Source organism: Scyliorhinus torazame, chromosome 30 (assembly GCF_047496885.1).
Source record: "Scyliorhinus torazame isolate Kashiwa2021f chromosome 30, sScyTor2.1, whole genome shotgun sequence".
Lineage (NCBI taxonomy): Eukaryota > Metazoa > Chordata > Chondrichthyes > Carcharhiniformes > Scyliorhinidae > Scyliorhinus > Scyliorhinus torazame.
Window position 1 is genome coordinate 13,238,363 of NC_092736.1, and position 14,593 is coordinate 13,252,955.

Consider the following 14,593-nt stretch of genomic DNA (forward strand, 5'->3'; position numbering starts at 1 on the left):
CACTTCAATGCTCTCCTTAATCAACACCGCCCCCTCCTCCTTTTCTAAGACCCATTCGAGAACCTGAGAACGACATTCATAGCTGGTACTCTGATGTAGCACCAAGGGAGTGCGGCACTGCCAGAGGTGCAGTCTTTTGTCTGAGATGCTCTGCCTCCCCCTCCAAGGTGGATGTTAAAGATCCCATGGCATTAGTTTGAGGAAGGGCAGGGGTGTTCTCCTGTGATACGAGGGAAGGGGGGCAAGGTAACTAAGAAACAGCCGGTTGGCTACCACGATCATCATCATCACGTTGCTGCTTTGTACAAACCGGGCCTCCCGAGTCCACAAGAGTGACTTCCCTGAGCTGGACAGGGAGGGAAGGGCAAGTCTTATTTGATGTGAGGGGCGAAATTCCCGCCGTTCCCCGCGCCGCCGGGGGCTGGCCGCGCAGGCGCAGTCCGCCTGAAATCACAAGGACGCTGGATACATTGTAACTGAAAGTTACCGTTTCCAAGTGGATGCGTTGTCGCGGGGTTCGAGGGAAAGTATCCAGTGTCTGGGATACTGTGAAACTCACTGTAAACGGGGAGGGGGAGACAGACCACCTCAAAACCTGCCACAAAGAACCCGGGAGGGAGGGGAAACTGGGGGGGTCTAGCTGCAGTTGCGGCTGTGTTTCTGGTAACTGTGGACGCGGAAGGCGGGGTATTTCAAAGTGAACAACAGAAGAATGATTCCTTCCAGGAGTGGCAGGGGTTTTGATTTGAAGCGTCTTTCATGGAGTTGGGAATAGGGAGGAAGAGAGTGGCAGGCGGGTTTGGGAGCTGATTGTTCCCTCCCGGATTGCTGCATGTGGGTTTGTTTGGGGTTCAACCCCCCCCCCCCCCCCCCCCCGGGCAGCGCGTAATTGACAAATGGTTGATTTCAGCACAAGGCGGTGGGACCGGCGACAGGGGCTGGGGGCAAGCGGGAGTTGGCACGGTCAAGGGCTCCTGCCGTCCCCACCCCTCACCCTCTCCGAGCTGGCCAGGAGCCCCGAAGGACTGCACAGGGCCAGGAGTTCTCCCCTCCGATTTCAGGTAATGAACATTTTCTGAATGTTTCTCTCCCCCCCCCAAATCATCTTTGGCAATGATCAACTGTGTAAGTGGTGGTTACCTGGGGGAGTGACCAAATTATACCTCAACTTCTGAAATCGTGGGTCTGGCACCTTGGTCGATGGTAGCGCTGAAGTAGTAACTACCTGGAGCTGTCACATTTGGCAGCGAGGTGTGGTAATGCGACTGTACAAGTAATCAAGAGGCCCAGGCTATTGGGGCAAGGATTTTAACTCCCGCCATGGAATTTATCATGGGCGGCACAGTAGCACAGTGATTAGCACTTTTGTTTTACAGCGCCAGGGTCCCAGGTTCGATTCCCGCTTGGGTCACTGTCTGTGCGGAGTCTGCACGTTCTCCCCGTGTCTGCGTGGGTTTCCTCCGGGTGCTCCAGTTTCCGCCCACAAGTCCCGAAATATGTACTTGTTAGGTGAATTGCACATTCTGAATTCTGCCTCAGTGTACCCGAACAGGTGCGGGAGTGTGGCGACTAGAGGGGTTTCACAATAACTTCATTGCAATGTTAATGTAAACCTACTTGTGACACTAATAAAGATTATTATTACCGCGTCTTTCCTTTCCTCACCTGCTGTATGTAAAGCACGTGCCTACCGTTAGATATGAGCAGTATCTGTTTATGGGTTTATTCAGAAGAGGCAGGAAATTGAATATGTAACCTGGAGGAAACGAACCAATTGCAATATTCCATATGTTGCTCTGGATAAGACCAGCTGACACAGGACGAGATGTGTTATATAACGTGATCTAACCCAACACCTATCTAGCCATGTTGTATATATATCTTGTATATGTTATGTTGGAAAAAGCTTCTGTCTTACCCCAATTGGATAGAGGCTAGGTTTTTTTTCTAATGCTTGCATACAAACATCATGTCTGTTTGCGTTTTTGCAGATTGTTTTTTGAGACACAACGTTCTAATTTAGATCTTTCACAATTAGTGGACACGGTCTCATGTTTCAGGATGACAATGTTGGTCACCTTACTGGTTGTTATATCGCATGCAGCACTCACCATCAGGATTGCAATGGTTCAAGAAGGCAGCTCCCCGTCACCTCCTCGAGGGAACATAGACAGTCAGTCCTGCAAGCCTGTCCCGCCATTTAGTGAGATTATGGTTGATGTGTGACCTAACTCCATATACCTGCTTTTGGCCCATCTCCCTTAATATGTTTTCTAAACAAAAATCTAACTTGGATTTAAAATTAACAACTTTTCCAGCTTCAGCTGCTATTTATGGGAGAGAGTTCCAAACCTCTACCATCCTTTGAGTGAATAAGTGCTTCCTAACATCTCTCTTGGATGATCTGGTTCTAATTTTGAGACTAGTTTTAGAATCTCCAACCAGTGGAAATAGTTTATCTTTATCTGCCCTGTCTTTCCCTGTTAATATCTTGAATACTTCAATCAGATCACCCCTTAACCATCTAAAGTTTAGCAAAAACAGGCCTAATTTGTGTAATCTCTCCTTGTAACTCGACCCCTGTAAATCCAGGCATCATTTTAGTAAACCTACGTTGCACTCCCTGCAAGGCCAAAATATCCTTCCTAAGGTGTGGTGCCCAGAACTGCTCACAGTGACTCCCAAGTGGGGTCTAACCAGGGCTGTGTATAGCTGCAGCATAGCCTCTTTCTCTAGATATAAACCCGAGGAAGGAGCAGTGCTCCGAAAGCTAGTGATTTAAAACAAACCTGTTGGACTATGAAACGAAAGAGAAAGTGATGGAAAATCTCAGCAGGTCTGATAGCATCTGTAGGGAGAGAAAAGAGTAACGTTTCGAGTCCAATGACTCTTTGTCAAAGCCTGTTTGCCTACCCTGTTGGACTTTAACCTGGTGTTGTAAGACTTCTTATTGTGCTTAACCCAGGCAACGCCGGCACCTCCACTTCTAGATATAAAGGCTAACATTCCATTAGCCTTTCTGATTATTTTCTGCTCTTGTTCCTTGCATTTTAAGGATCTATGGAACCCCCAAGTCTCTTTGGACATCCACTGTACCTAACCTCTTTCCATTCAGAAAGTACTCTGCTCTATACTTTCCTTCGTCTGAAATGGATAACCTCACACTTGCTTACATTGAATTCCACCTGCCACAATTCTGCCCATTCACCGAGTCTGTCAATATCATCGTGCAATTCTATGCGATCGCCGAGGCTGTCTACAATGCCGCCTAACTTTGTATCATCAGCAAATTTGGATCTGGGACTTTCTGTGCCATCATCTAAGTCATTAATGAATAATGTGAATGGGCAACAAGGAATGGGCAATACGTGTCAGTCTTGTCAACAATGGCAATGAATGAATTAAAAAATTTTTTAAAAAATCACTCGCTTTGTTTTTAAGCGAAGATCATCCATTTGCATTAACGATATGAGCAGGTCGCATGAGGTTTGCTACAGTGTCAGCTCTTCATTGCACCCTCTATTCGAAAGAAACGTGCCCTCGGGCATTTTACTTGACTGACCGAACCCTATTAACCAAGAGTACGGGGTGTACAAATTCTATTGGTTGTTGCAGCATTGACCTACGAAACAAATTAGGAGCAGGAGCTGGCCACTCGGCCCATCGAGCCCATTCCGCCATTGAATAAGATCATGGCTGATCGGTTTGTAAATTCACCTCCACGTTCCCACTTTATTTATTTTCAGCTTCAAGGCCCTGGCTAATTCGGCAATGTATCTGTTCTGTATTCGGACCTTGTGCCAGTCAAGGTGTTCATTTTAAAAAGTTTGATTCCCAATCCTCTGTGGCCATCACTGGCAAAGCCTACATTTATTGCCCCTGAGAAGGTAGTGTTGAGCTGCCCTCTTGAACTGCTGTGGTGCATGCAATGGCTGTGTTCTGAGGAAGGGAGTTTCCGGATTTTGACCCAGCATTGACGGAGGAATGACCAATATATTTCCAAGATAGGATGGTGTGTCACTAGGAGACCTCGCATGTGGTGGTGTTCCAATCTGTTTCCTACCTAGGTGGTACAGAGATGTATGTGGGTTTTGCAGGTGCTGTTTGTAGAAGTCTTGGTGAGCTACTTTAGTCCACCCTGTAGGTGTTACACACTCTGCCGGTGATAGAGGGAGTGGATGTTGAGGGTGGTGGATGGGGCACCAGTCAAATGGGGCTGCTTTGTCCAGGATGGTGTCGAGCCTCTTGAGTGTTGTTGGAGCTGCGCTCATCCAGGCAAGTGGGGAGTATTCCATCACACTCCTGACTCGTGCCTTGTAGATGGTTGACAGGCTTTGGGAAGTGTTAAGTCGAACTACTAGCTGTAGAATTTCCAAACTGTGATCATAAAATTTACAGAGCAGAAGGAGGCTATTCGGCCCATCAAGTCTGCACCGGCTCTTGAAATGAGCACCCTACTTAAGCCCACGCCTCCACCCTCTCCCTGTAACCCAGTAACCCCACCTAACCTTTTTGGACATTAAAGGCTATTTAGCATGGCCAATCCACCTAACCTGCACATCTTTGGACTGTGGGAGGAAACCGGAGCACCTGGAGGAAACCCACGCACACACGGGGAGAACGTGCAGACTCCGCACAGACAGTGACCCAAGCCGGGAATCGAACCTTGGACCCTGGAGTTGTGAAGCAACCGTGCTAACCACTATGCTACCATGCTGTGATCTGCTCTTGTAGCCGCAGTGTTTAAATGGCTGGTCCAGTTAAGTTTCTGGTCAATGGTGGCGCCTAAAATATCGATGGCGGGTTTCAATTACAGTAATGCCATTGACTGGTGGTTGCACATTGCTTGTCGGAGATGGCCACTGCCTGGCACGAATGTTGCCTGCCACTTGTCAGACAATGTGACGCTGAGGGTTTTTGAAAGCTCCCCATATCTAGGCTTCGCAATCACCAGAAATCTGTCACTGATGCTGAAATCGGCACACGAGTCACAGAGGCTGCAAACTGAGTGAGAGTGTAGAATAACTAAGAACACCAAACTGAGTGTACCAAGCCTGAGGCCTCCGAGCACTCGTCTACACTACTGAGGCCTGGACAACAGATGCCAGTCAGAAGAAAAGGCTGGCCAGTTTCCACCTTCGCTATTTACAGTGTCTTTTGGTCGGACAAGGTCACCAGCTCGGGTCCTGGAGTGAGCCATTTCCATCTTCATATGCTTATTGCTAAGTCAATGATGTCTGTGCTGGCTCGGTCACGTTCATTGGATAGACGATGCCTGTGGACCCAAAGACCTTCTGTCCGGTGAACTGGCCATTGGGCTATGACCCCTTTGGTGTCCATCCCTCAACTCCAAGGACGCCGTCAAAGTGAGATGTGAAGATGGGTGGACACTGAAAACTGGGTGATAGCCGCTGGTGACCCTGACCTCCGCACGCTGACTGTTTGGAAAGGAATTGGAGGAAGCAAGCAGAAATGCGGCACGGTAACACAGTGGTTAGCTCTGTTGCTTCACAACTCCAGGTCCCAGGTTCGATTCCCGGCTTGGGCCACTGTCTGTGCAGAGTCTGCACGTTCTTCACGTGTCTGCGTGGGTTTCCTCCGGGTGCTCCGGTTTCCTCCCACAGTCCAAAGATGTGCAGGTTAGGTGGATTGGCCAATTTCCCCTTGGTGTCCAAAAACGGTTAGGTGGGGTTACTGGGTTATGGGGACAGGGTGGAGGTGTGGGCTTAAGTAGGGTGCTCTTTCCAGGAGCTGGTGCAGAGTCGACGGGCCAAATGGCCTCCTTCTGCACTGTACATTCTATGAATCTATGAAACGAGCGGCTCAGCTGATCGACAAGAGAAGACAGTGATGGGCAAATCGGCGCACCTTCTCGGCCCATAGTCTCCCTCGGCTGTAAGTGCGGCAGAGTCTGCCATGACAAAATGGGTCTCCTAAACCACCATGCTTAACACGGAACAGCCCCACCTTTGACCTTCTAATGGGAGAGAAGGTCAGTGATGAAGCATCTGGCCTGAGGAGCACATGCAGCAGAGTCCCGGAGGTGAGATGCTTGGCCTCCAAAAGCTACAACCATCTTCTTTACTCGGGCATTTAGATGTTACAGTTGGTCAAATACTGCCTCGTGTATGAGGAGCGCTTGAGGGCCTGTACTAGATGGAGTTTAGACAGGATGGATCTCATTGAAACTTGCAGGATACTGCGAGGCCTGGATAGAGTGGACGTGGAGAGGATGTTTCCACATGTAGGAAAAACCAGAAGCAGAGGACACCATCTCAGACTAAAGGGACGATCCTTTAAAACAGAGATGAGGAATTTCTTCAGCCAGCGGGTGGTGAATCTGTGGAACTCATTGCCAAATCACTGAGTGTCTTTAAGACCGAGGTAGGTAGATTCTTGATTCAGGGGTGATGGGGAGTGATGTGTTAGGCAGGTTGGTTCGGTGTGGACCGCACTTGATGCAGTGATGCTAGAAACAGACCTCTTAACACTGGAGAAGATCCAACACGGTTTTATTGAACGATAGAACTAATCTACATATTCAGCTGTGGGTCGACACTATACTGAACTGACTGGAGACCTTGTAGTAGCCTGACCAGACTTACTAGCTACCGCATGGTGTTCGCACTGTGCTAGCTCGTGGACTCTGACTGTCTCAGTGGCTGGGTCCCGAGAGAGCGGGATACCTAGTGCCCTCTGGCTTTATAGTGGTAGTGTCCTGTCTGGTGCTTACTGGTCATCCTGTGTGTCAATCACTGCCTGTCTGCACCTCATTATCTACATGAGTGGATATTATGATAGGGAGAAGGCAGCAGAATGGGGATGAGAAACATATCAGCCGCAATTGAATGGCGGAGCAGACGTGATGGGTCAAATGGCCTAATTCTGCGCCTATGTCTTACATAGAACATAGAAAAAACAGCACAGAACAGGCCCTTCGGCCCACGATGTTGTGCCGAACCGTTGTCCTAGATTAATCATAGATTATCATAGAATTTACAGTGCAGAAGGAGGCCATTCGGCCATTTGAGTCTGCACCGGCTCTTGGAAAGAGAACCCTACCCAAGGTCAACACCTCCACCCAACACTAAGGGCAATTTTGGACACTAAGGGCAATTTATCATGGCCAATCCACCTAACCTGCACATCTTTGGACTGTGGGAGGAAACCGGAGCACCCGGAGGAAACCCACGCGCACACGGGGAGGATGTGCAGACTCCGCAGACAGTGACCCAAGCCGGAATCGAACCTGGGACCCTGGAGCTGTGAAGCAATTGTGCTAGCCACAATGCTACCGTGCTACCCTTAAGAACAAATTAATCTACACTATATCATTCTACAGTAATCCATGTACCTGTCCAATAGCTGCTTGAAGGTCCCTAATGTTTCCGACTCAACTACTTCCACAGGCAGTGCATTCCATGCCCCCACTACTCTCTGGGTAAAGAACCTACCTCTGATATCCCTCCTATATCTTCCACCATTCACCTTAAATTTATGTCCCCTTGTAATTGTTTGTTCCACCTGGGGAAAAAGTCTCGGACTGTCTACTTTATCTATTCCCCTGATCATCTTATAAACCTCTATCAAGTCGCCCCACATCCTTCTCCGTTCTAATGAGAAAAGGCCTAGCACCCTCAACCTTTCCTTGTAAGACCTACTCTCCATTCCAGGCAACATCCTGGTAAATCTCCTTTGCATTTTTTCCAAAGCTTCCACATCCTTCCTAAAACGAGGCAACCAGAACTGTACACAGTAGTCCAAATGTGGCCTTACCAAAGTTTTGTACAGCTGCATCATCACCTCACGGCTCTTAAATTCAATCCCTCTGTTAATGAACGCTAGCACACCATTGGCCTTCTTCACAGCTCTACCCACTTGAGTGGCAACTTTTAAAGATGTATGAACATAGATCCCAATATCTCTCTGCTCCTCCACATTGCCAAGAACTCTACCGTTAACCCTGTATTCCGCATTCATATTTGTCCTTCCAAAATGGACAACCTCACACTTTTCAGGGTTAAACTCCATCTGCCACTTCTCAGCCCAGCCCTGCATCCTATCTATGTCTCTTTGCAGCCGACAACAGCCCTCCTCACTATCCACAACTCCACCAATCTTCGTATCGTCTGCAAATTCCCTCATCCAAGTCATTAATGAAAATCACAAACAGCAGAGGACCAAGAACTGATCCCTGCGGTATGCCACTGGTGGGATCCAGGCTGAATATTTGCCATCCACCACCACTCTATGACTTCTATTGGTTAGCCAGTTCGTTATCCAACTGGCCAAATTTCCCACTATCCCATGCCTCCTTACTCTTCTGGTGTCAACAGCGGTTACTCGCCTCAGATCTGGAATTCCGCTCTTGCGTCCATTTCTTTTTGGACTAGGACTGTAATAAAGTCTGGAGAACAGTGGCACCTAAACGTCTTCTGAGCTGAGCGTCAAAGCTCGAGGCAGCTTACTCCACCACAGCCACACCTAGGTTACGGTTACTTGTTGCAAATATTGCTCAACCGCAGTTTAAGTTGTAGATCTTCAAAGGGTGAATAGTATGCCGCAGATGCCAATTTATTGTCATGCATGGAAGGTTGTATGCAAGGTTACTGTTGCAAAGGCCAGAGTGTTCCTTGTAAAGCACTTCATCAGCCAGCATTAAGTAAATGTTCAGTGTTTCCAATTTGCATTGTCATTGTACCTTTGATGAAAAATCACCCTTTATTGAAAGCACCTTGCACTGCCAACAGGGCTGTGCTCCTATGAATGCATTAGAATAGCATATGTGCATCTGTGCTTTAGAAAATTGTTATACTGATTGAGCAGTTTCCTTCCCTCACTGACATCTCCTGCTCAGTGGGGAACTCAGTTGCCTCCCAAGTAAAAAGGTTGTTGGTTCAAGTCCCACTCTAGGTACTCGAGCACAAATATCTCGGCTAACACTCTGGTACTGTACTGAAAGAAGGGCTGCACTGTCGGAGGTGCTGTCTTTCGGATGAGGATTTAAAACGAGGCCTTGTCTTGGGTACGCACGAGGAATCCCATGGCGCTACTTTGAAGCAAAAACAGGGAAGTTCTCCCTGCTGTTCTGGCCAAATCCTGCCCTATAACCCACCAAAATAAAATTACATTCCTATTTTCAATAAATCAAATAACCAATTAAACTAAATCAAATAAACTGAGGGATAAATTAAATGGGCAAATGGATACTGTATGAAATAAAAAGCAAATGAAACTTAAAAACATTAAACCAAAATATAATAGGGTCAAAAAGGCACCCCAGTCCCCATGGTGCATGGAAGGAAACAAAATTATATTGTTGTTTGTGGGGCTTAATGTGTGCAAATTGGCTGTGCATTCCCCACATTACAAGCGACCTACACTTCATGGACAGGAAAGCCCTTTGGGATATCACGCAGCTGTGGAAGTCACTCCAGAATTGCAAGTTTGTCTTTTTTTCCTCCACAGCTTGTCTCGATCGCTAGCCAAAGAAAAACTCTGTTCCATTGCACACTTCTACCTACTGTTCAAAGTGTGAGGCTCTGAGAGAAAAGCAGATGAATTAGGATAATTTGGTGACCAGAAGCTTGATGGTCAAGGATGATAGGAAAAAAGGGTTTAGCGAGGAGGGGTTCAGGTTTTGCTCAGTATTGGGATCAAGTAACACTGGAAGAGGACATTCAGCCTGATGTCTATGCTGCCACTTGAAAGAAAAATCTAATTACTCCTCTGCTCTTTGCCCCCCCCCTCCTTCCCCCCACCAGCCCTGCAAACTTTACTTATCCGTTTCCCCTTCGAAAGTTATTCATAGCATCATAGAATTCACAGTACAGAAGGAGGCCATTCAGCCCATCGAGTCCACACCGGCCCTTGGAAAGAGCACCCTACCCAAGCCCATGCCTCCACCCTATCCCAGTAATCCCACCTTACCTTTTGGACACTAAGGGCAATTTAGCGTGGCCAATCCACCTAACTCTCACATCTTTGGACTGCGGGAGGCAATCGGAGCACCCGGAAGAAATTGCTGGGTCTGCTGTCACCACTATCTCAGGCAAAGTATTGCAGATCCAAACCCATGGTGTAAAACACATTCTTCTAATCCGTGGCTCTTTGGTCAGTTATCTTAAACCTGTATACTCCGGCTCCCAACAATCCTGCCAGTCGATCCATTTATCCCCCCCCCCCCCTTATTAAATGCCGAAACAAACCCTTTGAGAACCAGGGAATGAAAGATTAGGACTGCAAGGTTTTGCAACAGTTGGGATTTCAGTGCAGTGACGATACGCTGAAGAGCATGTGGAGCTTGTGGTTGTTAGGGACGAACCTGGAAGACATCCAAAACCTAGTGGGGTGTGAGTGGGGGGGGAGCGAGAGGAGTGTTGAATGATCTGATGTTTCGAACTAGAATTTTTAATGTATAAACCTTCCATGGGGCTAACTGTTGACTTGGTGAGCAAAGACTAGAAAGATGTGTTGCTTTGGTTACAGTGGTTGCTATAACAACCAGTTGGATGATTCAGGGACTGTCATGAAATCCCAAATTATTTTTTAAAGCCAAGGATAAACGATGTAGCTTTTTATTTAAAAAAAAATAAAAATCTCTGGTTTATTGTCCTCTAGACTGGAGTCCATTCTCAAAACATTAACAGGCCATGACCACTTTTGAGATTTGATTCAGATGTTCAAAATCATGATGGGGCCTGGACAGATAGCGAAAAACTGTTACAGTTCACGAGCGGGTATGTATTGAAAGGTGATTTGCAAAGAAGGCAAATGTGATGTGTGAGACCAAGTGGAATACAAGAGCAGGGATGTACTGCTGAGGCTGTATAAGGCTCTGGTCAGACCCATTTGGAATATTGTGAGCAGTTTTGGGCCCCGTATCTAAGGAAGGATGTGCTGGGGCCTTGGAAAGGGTCCAGAGGAGGTTCACAAGAATGATCCCTGGATTGAATAGCTTGTCGCATGAGGAACGGTTGAGGACTCTGGGTCTGTACTCGTTGGAGTTTAGAAGGATGAGGGGGGTTCTTATTGAAATGTGCAGGATACTGCGAGGCCTGGATAGAGTGGACGTGGAGAGGATGTTTCCACTTGTAGGAAAAACTAGAACCAGAGAGCACAACCTAAGACTGAAGGAACAATCCTTTAAAACAGAGATGAGGAGGAATTTCTTCAGCCAGAGGGTGGTGAATCTGTGAAACTCTTTGCTGCAGAATGCTGGGGAGGCCAAATCACTGAATGTCTTTAGGGGTGAGATAGATAGGTTCCTGATTAATAAGGGGATCAGGGGTTATGGAGAGAAGGCGGGAGAATGGGGTTGAGAAAAATATCAGACATGATTGAATGGTGGAGCAGACTCAATGGGCTGAGTGGCCTAATTCTGGTCCTATGTCTTATCATCTTATGGTCTTATGATTGAATGGCAGGGCAGACTCGATGGGCCGAGTGGTCTAATTCTGCTCCTATGTCTTATGGTCCAGGTCTGGAATGCATAGCCTGGAGGTGTGGTGGAGGCAATATCAATCGCATTCAAGAGGGCATTAGATTGTGTGCAGGGGACATGGGGAAAAGGCAGGGAAACGGCGCAAAGTAAATAATGCCCATTTGACAAGTGGACACGATGATCTGAAGGCCAGGCTTGTGTTGAGCATGGACTCATTGACCAATATGCCTGAGCATTTACAGATATTGTTGGCAGGCTGTTTGACTGTGGCGAGGCGTCACATCATGGGAGACCGTCTCCTGTGCACGTGCACACTTACAAATTCTCCATCAGGGATCACTGGGTGACTATCGGGCATGGAGTCTGGATTTTCCATCTTCCTTGCCGCTTCCTTGCCGAGGAGTGCTGCGATTGATTGGCGTATTCCATTGCTGTCTCGGATTAGATCAATTTAACTCCATTAAACCTGGGGTCTCGCTGGTCTGTGATCTTCAGGACAGCCCCGCGTGGTACAAAGATCTATTGAGCCACTGGGGAACTCCGATGAAGTTCCTGATAGCGGAGACCCGCACAGGTTTGTCAGACACGGCTGGCTAAATGTGGCAATGATTGAAATCCAGCGATAACCATCTTGGCAGGTGTAGGCATGTTAATAGATATTTGAATTCTTGTGGTTAACCCTTCATTTTCCAATTATTTTGCCATGGTATTGTCTCAACGAGAAAAACACTCTATTTTATTTATAAAGATCGTGTGCGATGATATACATCTATGTACCCAGAGCATCGCTCATGCACTAAAGGAAATCATCTCTTCCGCTGATGTCCTTGGGTAACGCCAAAGTGTGTTCACCAGTGAACTCGAGGAACATAATAAAACGCAAGAACAGTCGGCCATCAGGCTGCACAGTGGTTGGCACTGCTGCCTCACAGCTCCAGGGACCCCAGTTCAATTCTGGCCTCGGGTGACTGTCCGTGTGGAGTCTGCACGTTCTCCCCGTGTCTGCGTGGGTTTCCTCCGGGTGCTCCGGTTTCCACCCACAGCCCAAAATGTGCAGGTTAGGTGGATTAGCCATGCTAAATTGCCCCTTTGTGTCCAAAGAAGATAAGATAGGGTTACGGGGATAGTGTGGAGGAGTGGGCCTAGATAGGGTACTCTTTATTAGGGTCGGTGCAGATTTGATGGCCCTCTATAATTCTATAACTAAATTCTATAATTCTATGCATCCCCCTCACACTCCAACTCTCCCATTGTATCATCCAGTCCCTAATGCCTCCGTTGGGCATATTTCTTCCCGAGGTCTGTTTTCAATTGACCTTTCACAGATTTTAAATTTCATGCCCTTTGGTCCCACTAGCCGGTTTTGCTTTAATGTTCCGTGGGTTCCCCTTACTGAACTGTGCACCGAATTTATTGCAGACACCGAATGAAGTCCTGCCCTGCCTCGCATCCTTCGAGACTGATGTGTGAAGCTCAACATTTATCATGGAGATGTAATATAACGCATTGCTGTGCCACATACCTGTGACACCGCTACGCCACTCCCCAATCTGATCAGAATCGTCACCAAGGGATCATTCGCCCATTGTGTCAGTGCTGGCTGTTTGAAGGAGCTATCCAAATTAGTTTCGCATACCTAAGCAGCGGCTTAATGAGCTGCTGATTTGCTTGACACTTCACCCCAACACACATTGGGCCCTGCCCAGCGTGCAACCCCGTGGCGCCTCCTTTCAGTTGGCTGTCTGTCACACCTGTCGGTAAGCATGAGCGTGCTATTTGACTGGGGGGGGGGTTAGGGGGAGAGGAGGTATCCCTCATGGCCACACCTCTGATCTGTATGTCGTCCAACAGCTCCACACTTTCCAATTGTCCAGCAAAATAATGGTTGGGACTGGAACCCGACTGAATTTAAACACCTCCCCCACACTGCGTCCCGTCCCCCACCCTGCCCTGGCCACCTCCAGCTCAGGGGTGCCGAGTCCACTTCAACCCTACCTGCTCCCCAATACCGATCCCCTTGCACTGTAGGATGGATAGTGCACAATAGAATCATAGAATGTATAGAAGCATAGAATTTACAGTGCAGAAGGAGGCCATTTGGCCCATCAAGTCTGTACTGGCCCCTTGGAAAGAGCACCCTACTTTTTATTTTATAAATTTAGAGTATCCAATTCATTCTTTCCAATTAAGGGGCAATTTAGCGTGGCCAATCCACCTACCTTGCACATCTTTGGGTTGTGGCGGCGAAACCCACGCAAACACGGGGAGAATGTGCAAACCCCACACGGTGACCCAGAGCCGGGATCGAACCTGGCACCTCAGCGGCGTGAGGCAGCAGTGCTAACCACTGTGCCACCGATCTGCCCAAGCGCACCCTACTTAAGCCCACGCCTCCACCCTATCCCTGTAACCCAGTAGCCCGACCTAACCTTTTGGACACGAAGGGGCAATTTAGCGCGGCCAATCCACCTAGCCTCCGCATCTTTGGACTGTGGGAGGAAGCCGGAGCACCCGGAGGAAAACCACGCAGACCCGGGGGGGAGAGAGTGCAAACTCCACACAGACAGTCACCCGAGGCCGGAATTGAACCCAGGACCCCGGAGCTGTGAGGCAGCAGTGCTAACCACTGCGCCACCATGCCGGACCGCAGCCAAATGTGTGAGAACCTCAGCGTGTGCTGTGGCGAGTCTTTAGTAATAATTTGTCTCCCTATTTTGACCATGTTATGTAAGCAGTGTGGCTTTAAATAAGCTGGCAAGCTGTCATTTTGATACTGTGTGCACGGAAGCCAATAGCATCTGACTCTGAGCTGGTGTGGGAGGAAGATCTGCTGAGGGCTGAACATCTCCTCGTCGATTTAATCTAAGCCCCTTCCTTTTGTTTTAGGACTCCCTGCCCGAGGACCTGGAATGCTTCGATCCGCTCTGCCCCTGCCGTGGTGTGAGGGTGCCGGGGTCTGTTAACCCATCACGAGAGGAGCCCCTGCCATTAGCACGGAGGCTTTTTTATGATCCGTCTGATGGCGTCAGGTAGGGAGCGTGGATTCGACGGACAATTCCGCTGTGTTGCTGACATGTATCATTATTTTTTTGATTCCTGCTTCAATTTGTCCCAGGAAATTAAAGCAATCAAATTTGTGATCTCTCCCCG

At 48.1% G+C, this 14,593-nt stretch overlaps 1 protein-coding gene across 3 annotated transcripts in view; it reads left to right on the top strand.

Moving 5' to 3' along the window:
• Positions 1–861: 861 nt before the first annotated feature.
• Positions 862–14,593, top strand: part of LOC140404390 (uncharacterized) — a 135,875-nt gene continuing 122,143 nt past the window's right edge. For all 3 annotated transcript variants that reach the window (XM_072492841.1, XM_072492842.1, XM_072492843.1), the window contains exons 1-2: positions 862–1,061; positions 14,330–14,472. In XM_072492841.1, the coding sequence (XP_072348942.1) occupies positions 897–1,061; positions 14,330–14,472 (308 nt within the window). In that variant the 5' untranslated portion in view covers positions 862–896. The remainder of the gene's footprint in view (positions 1,062–14,329; positions 14,473–14,593) is intronic.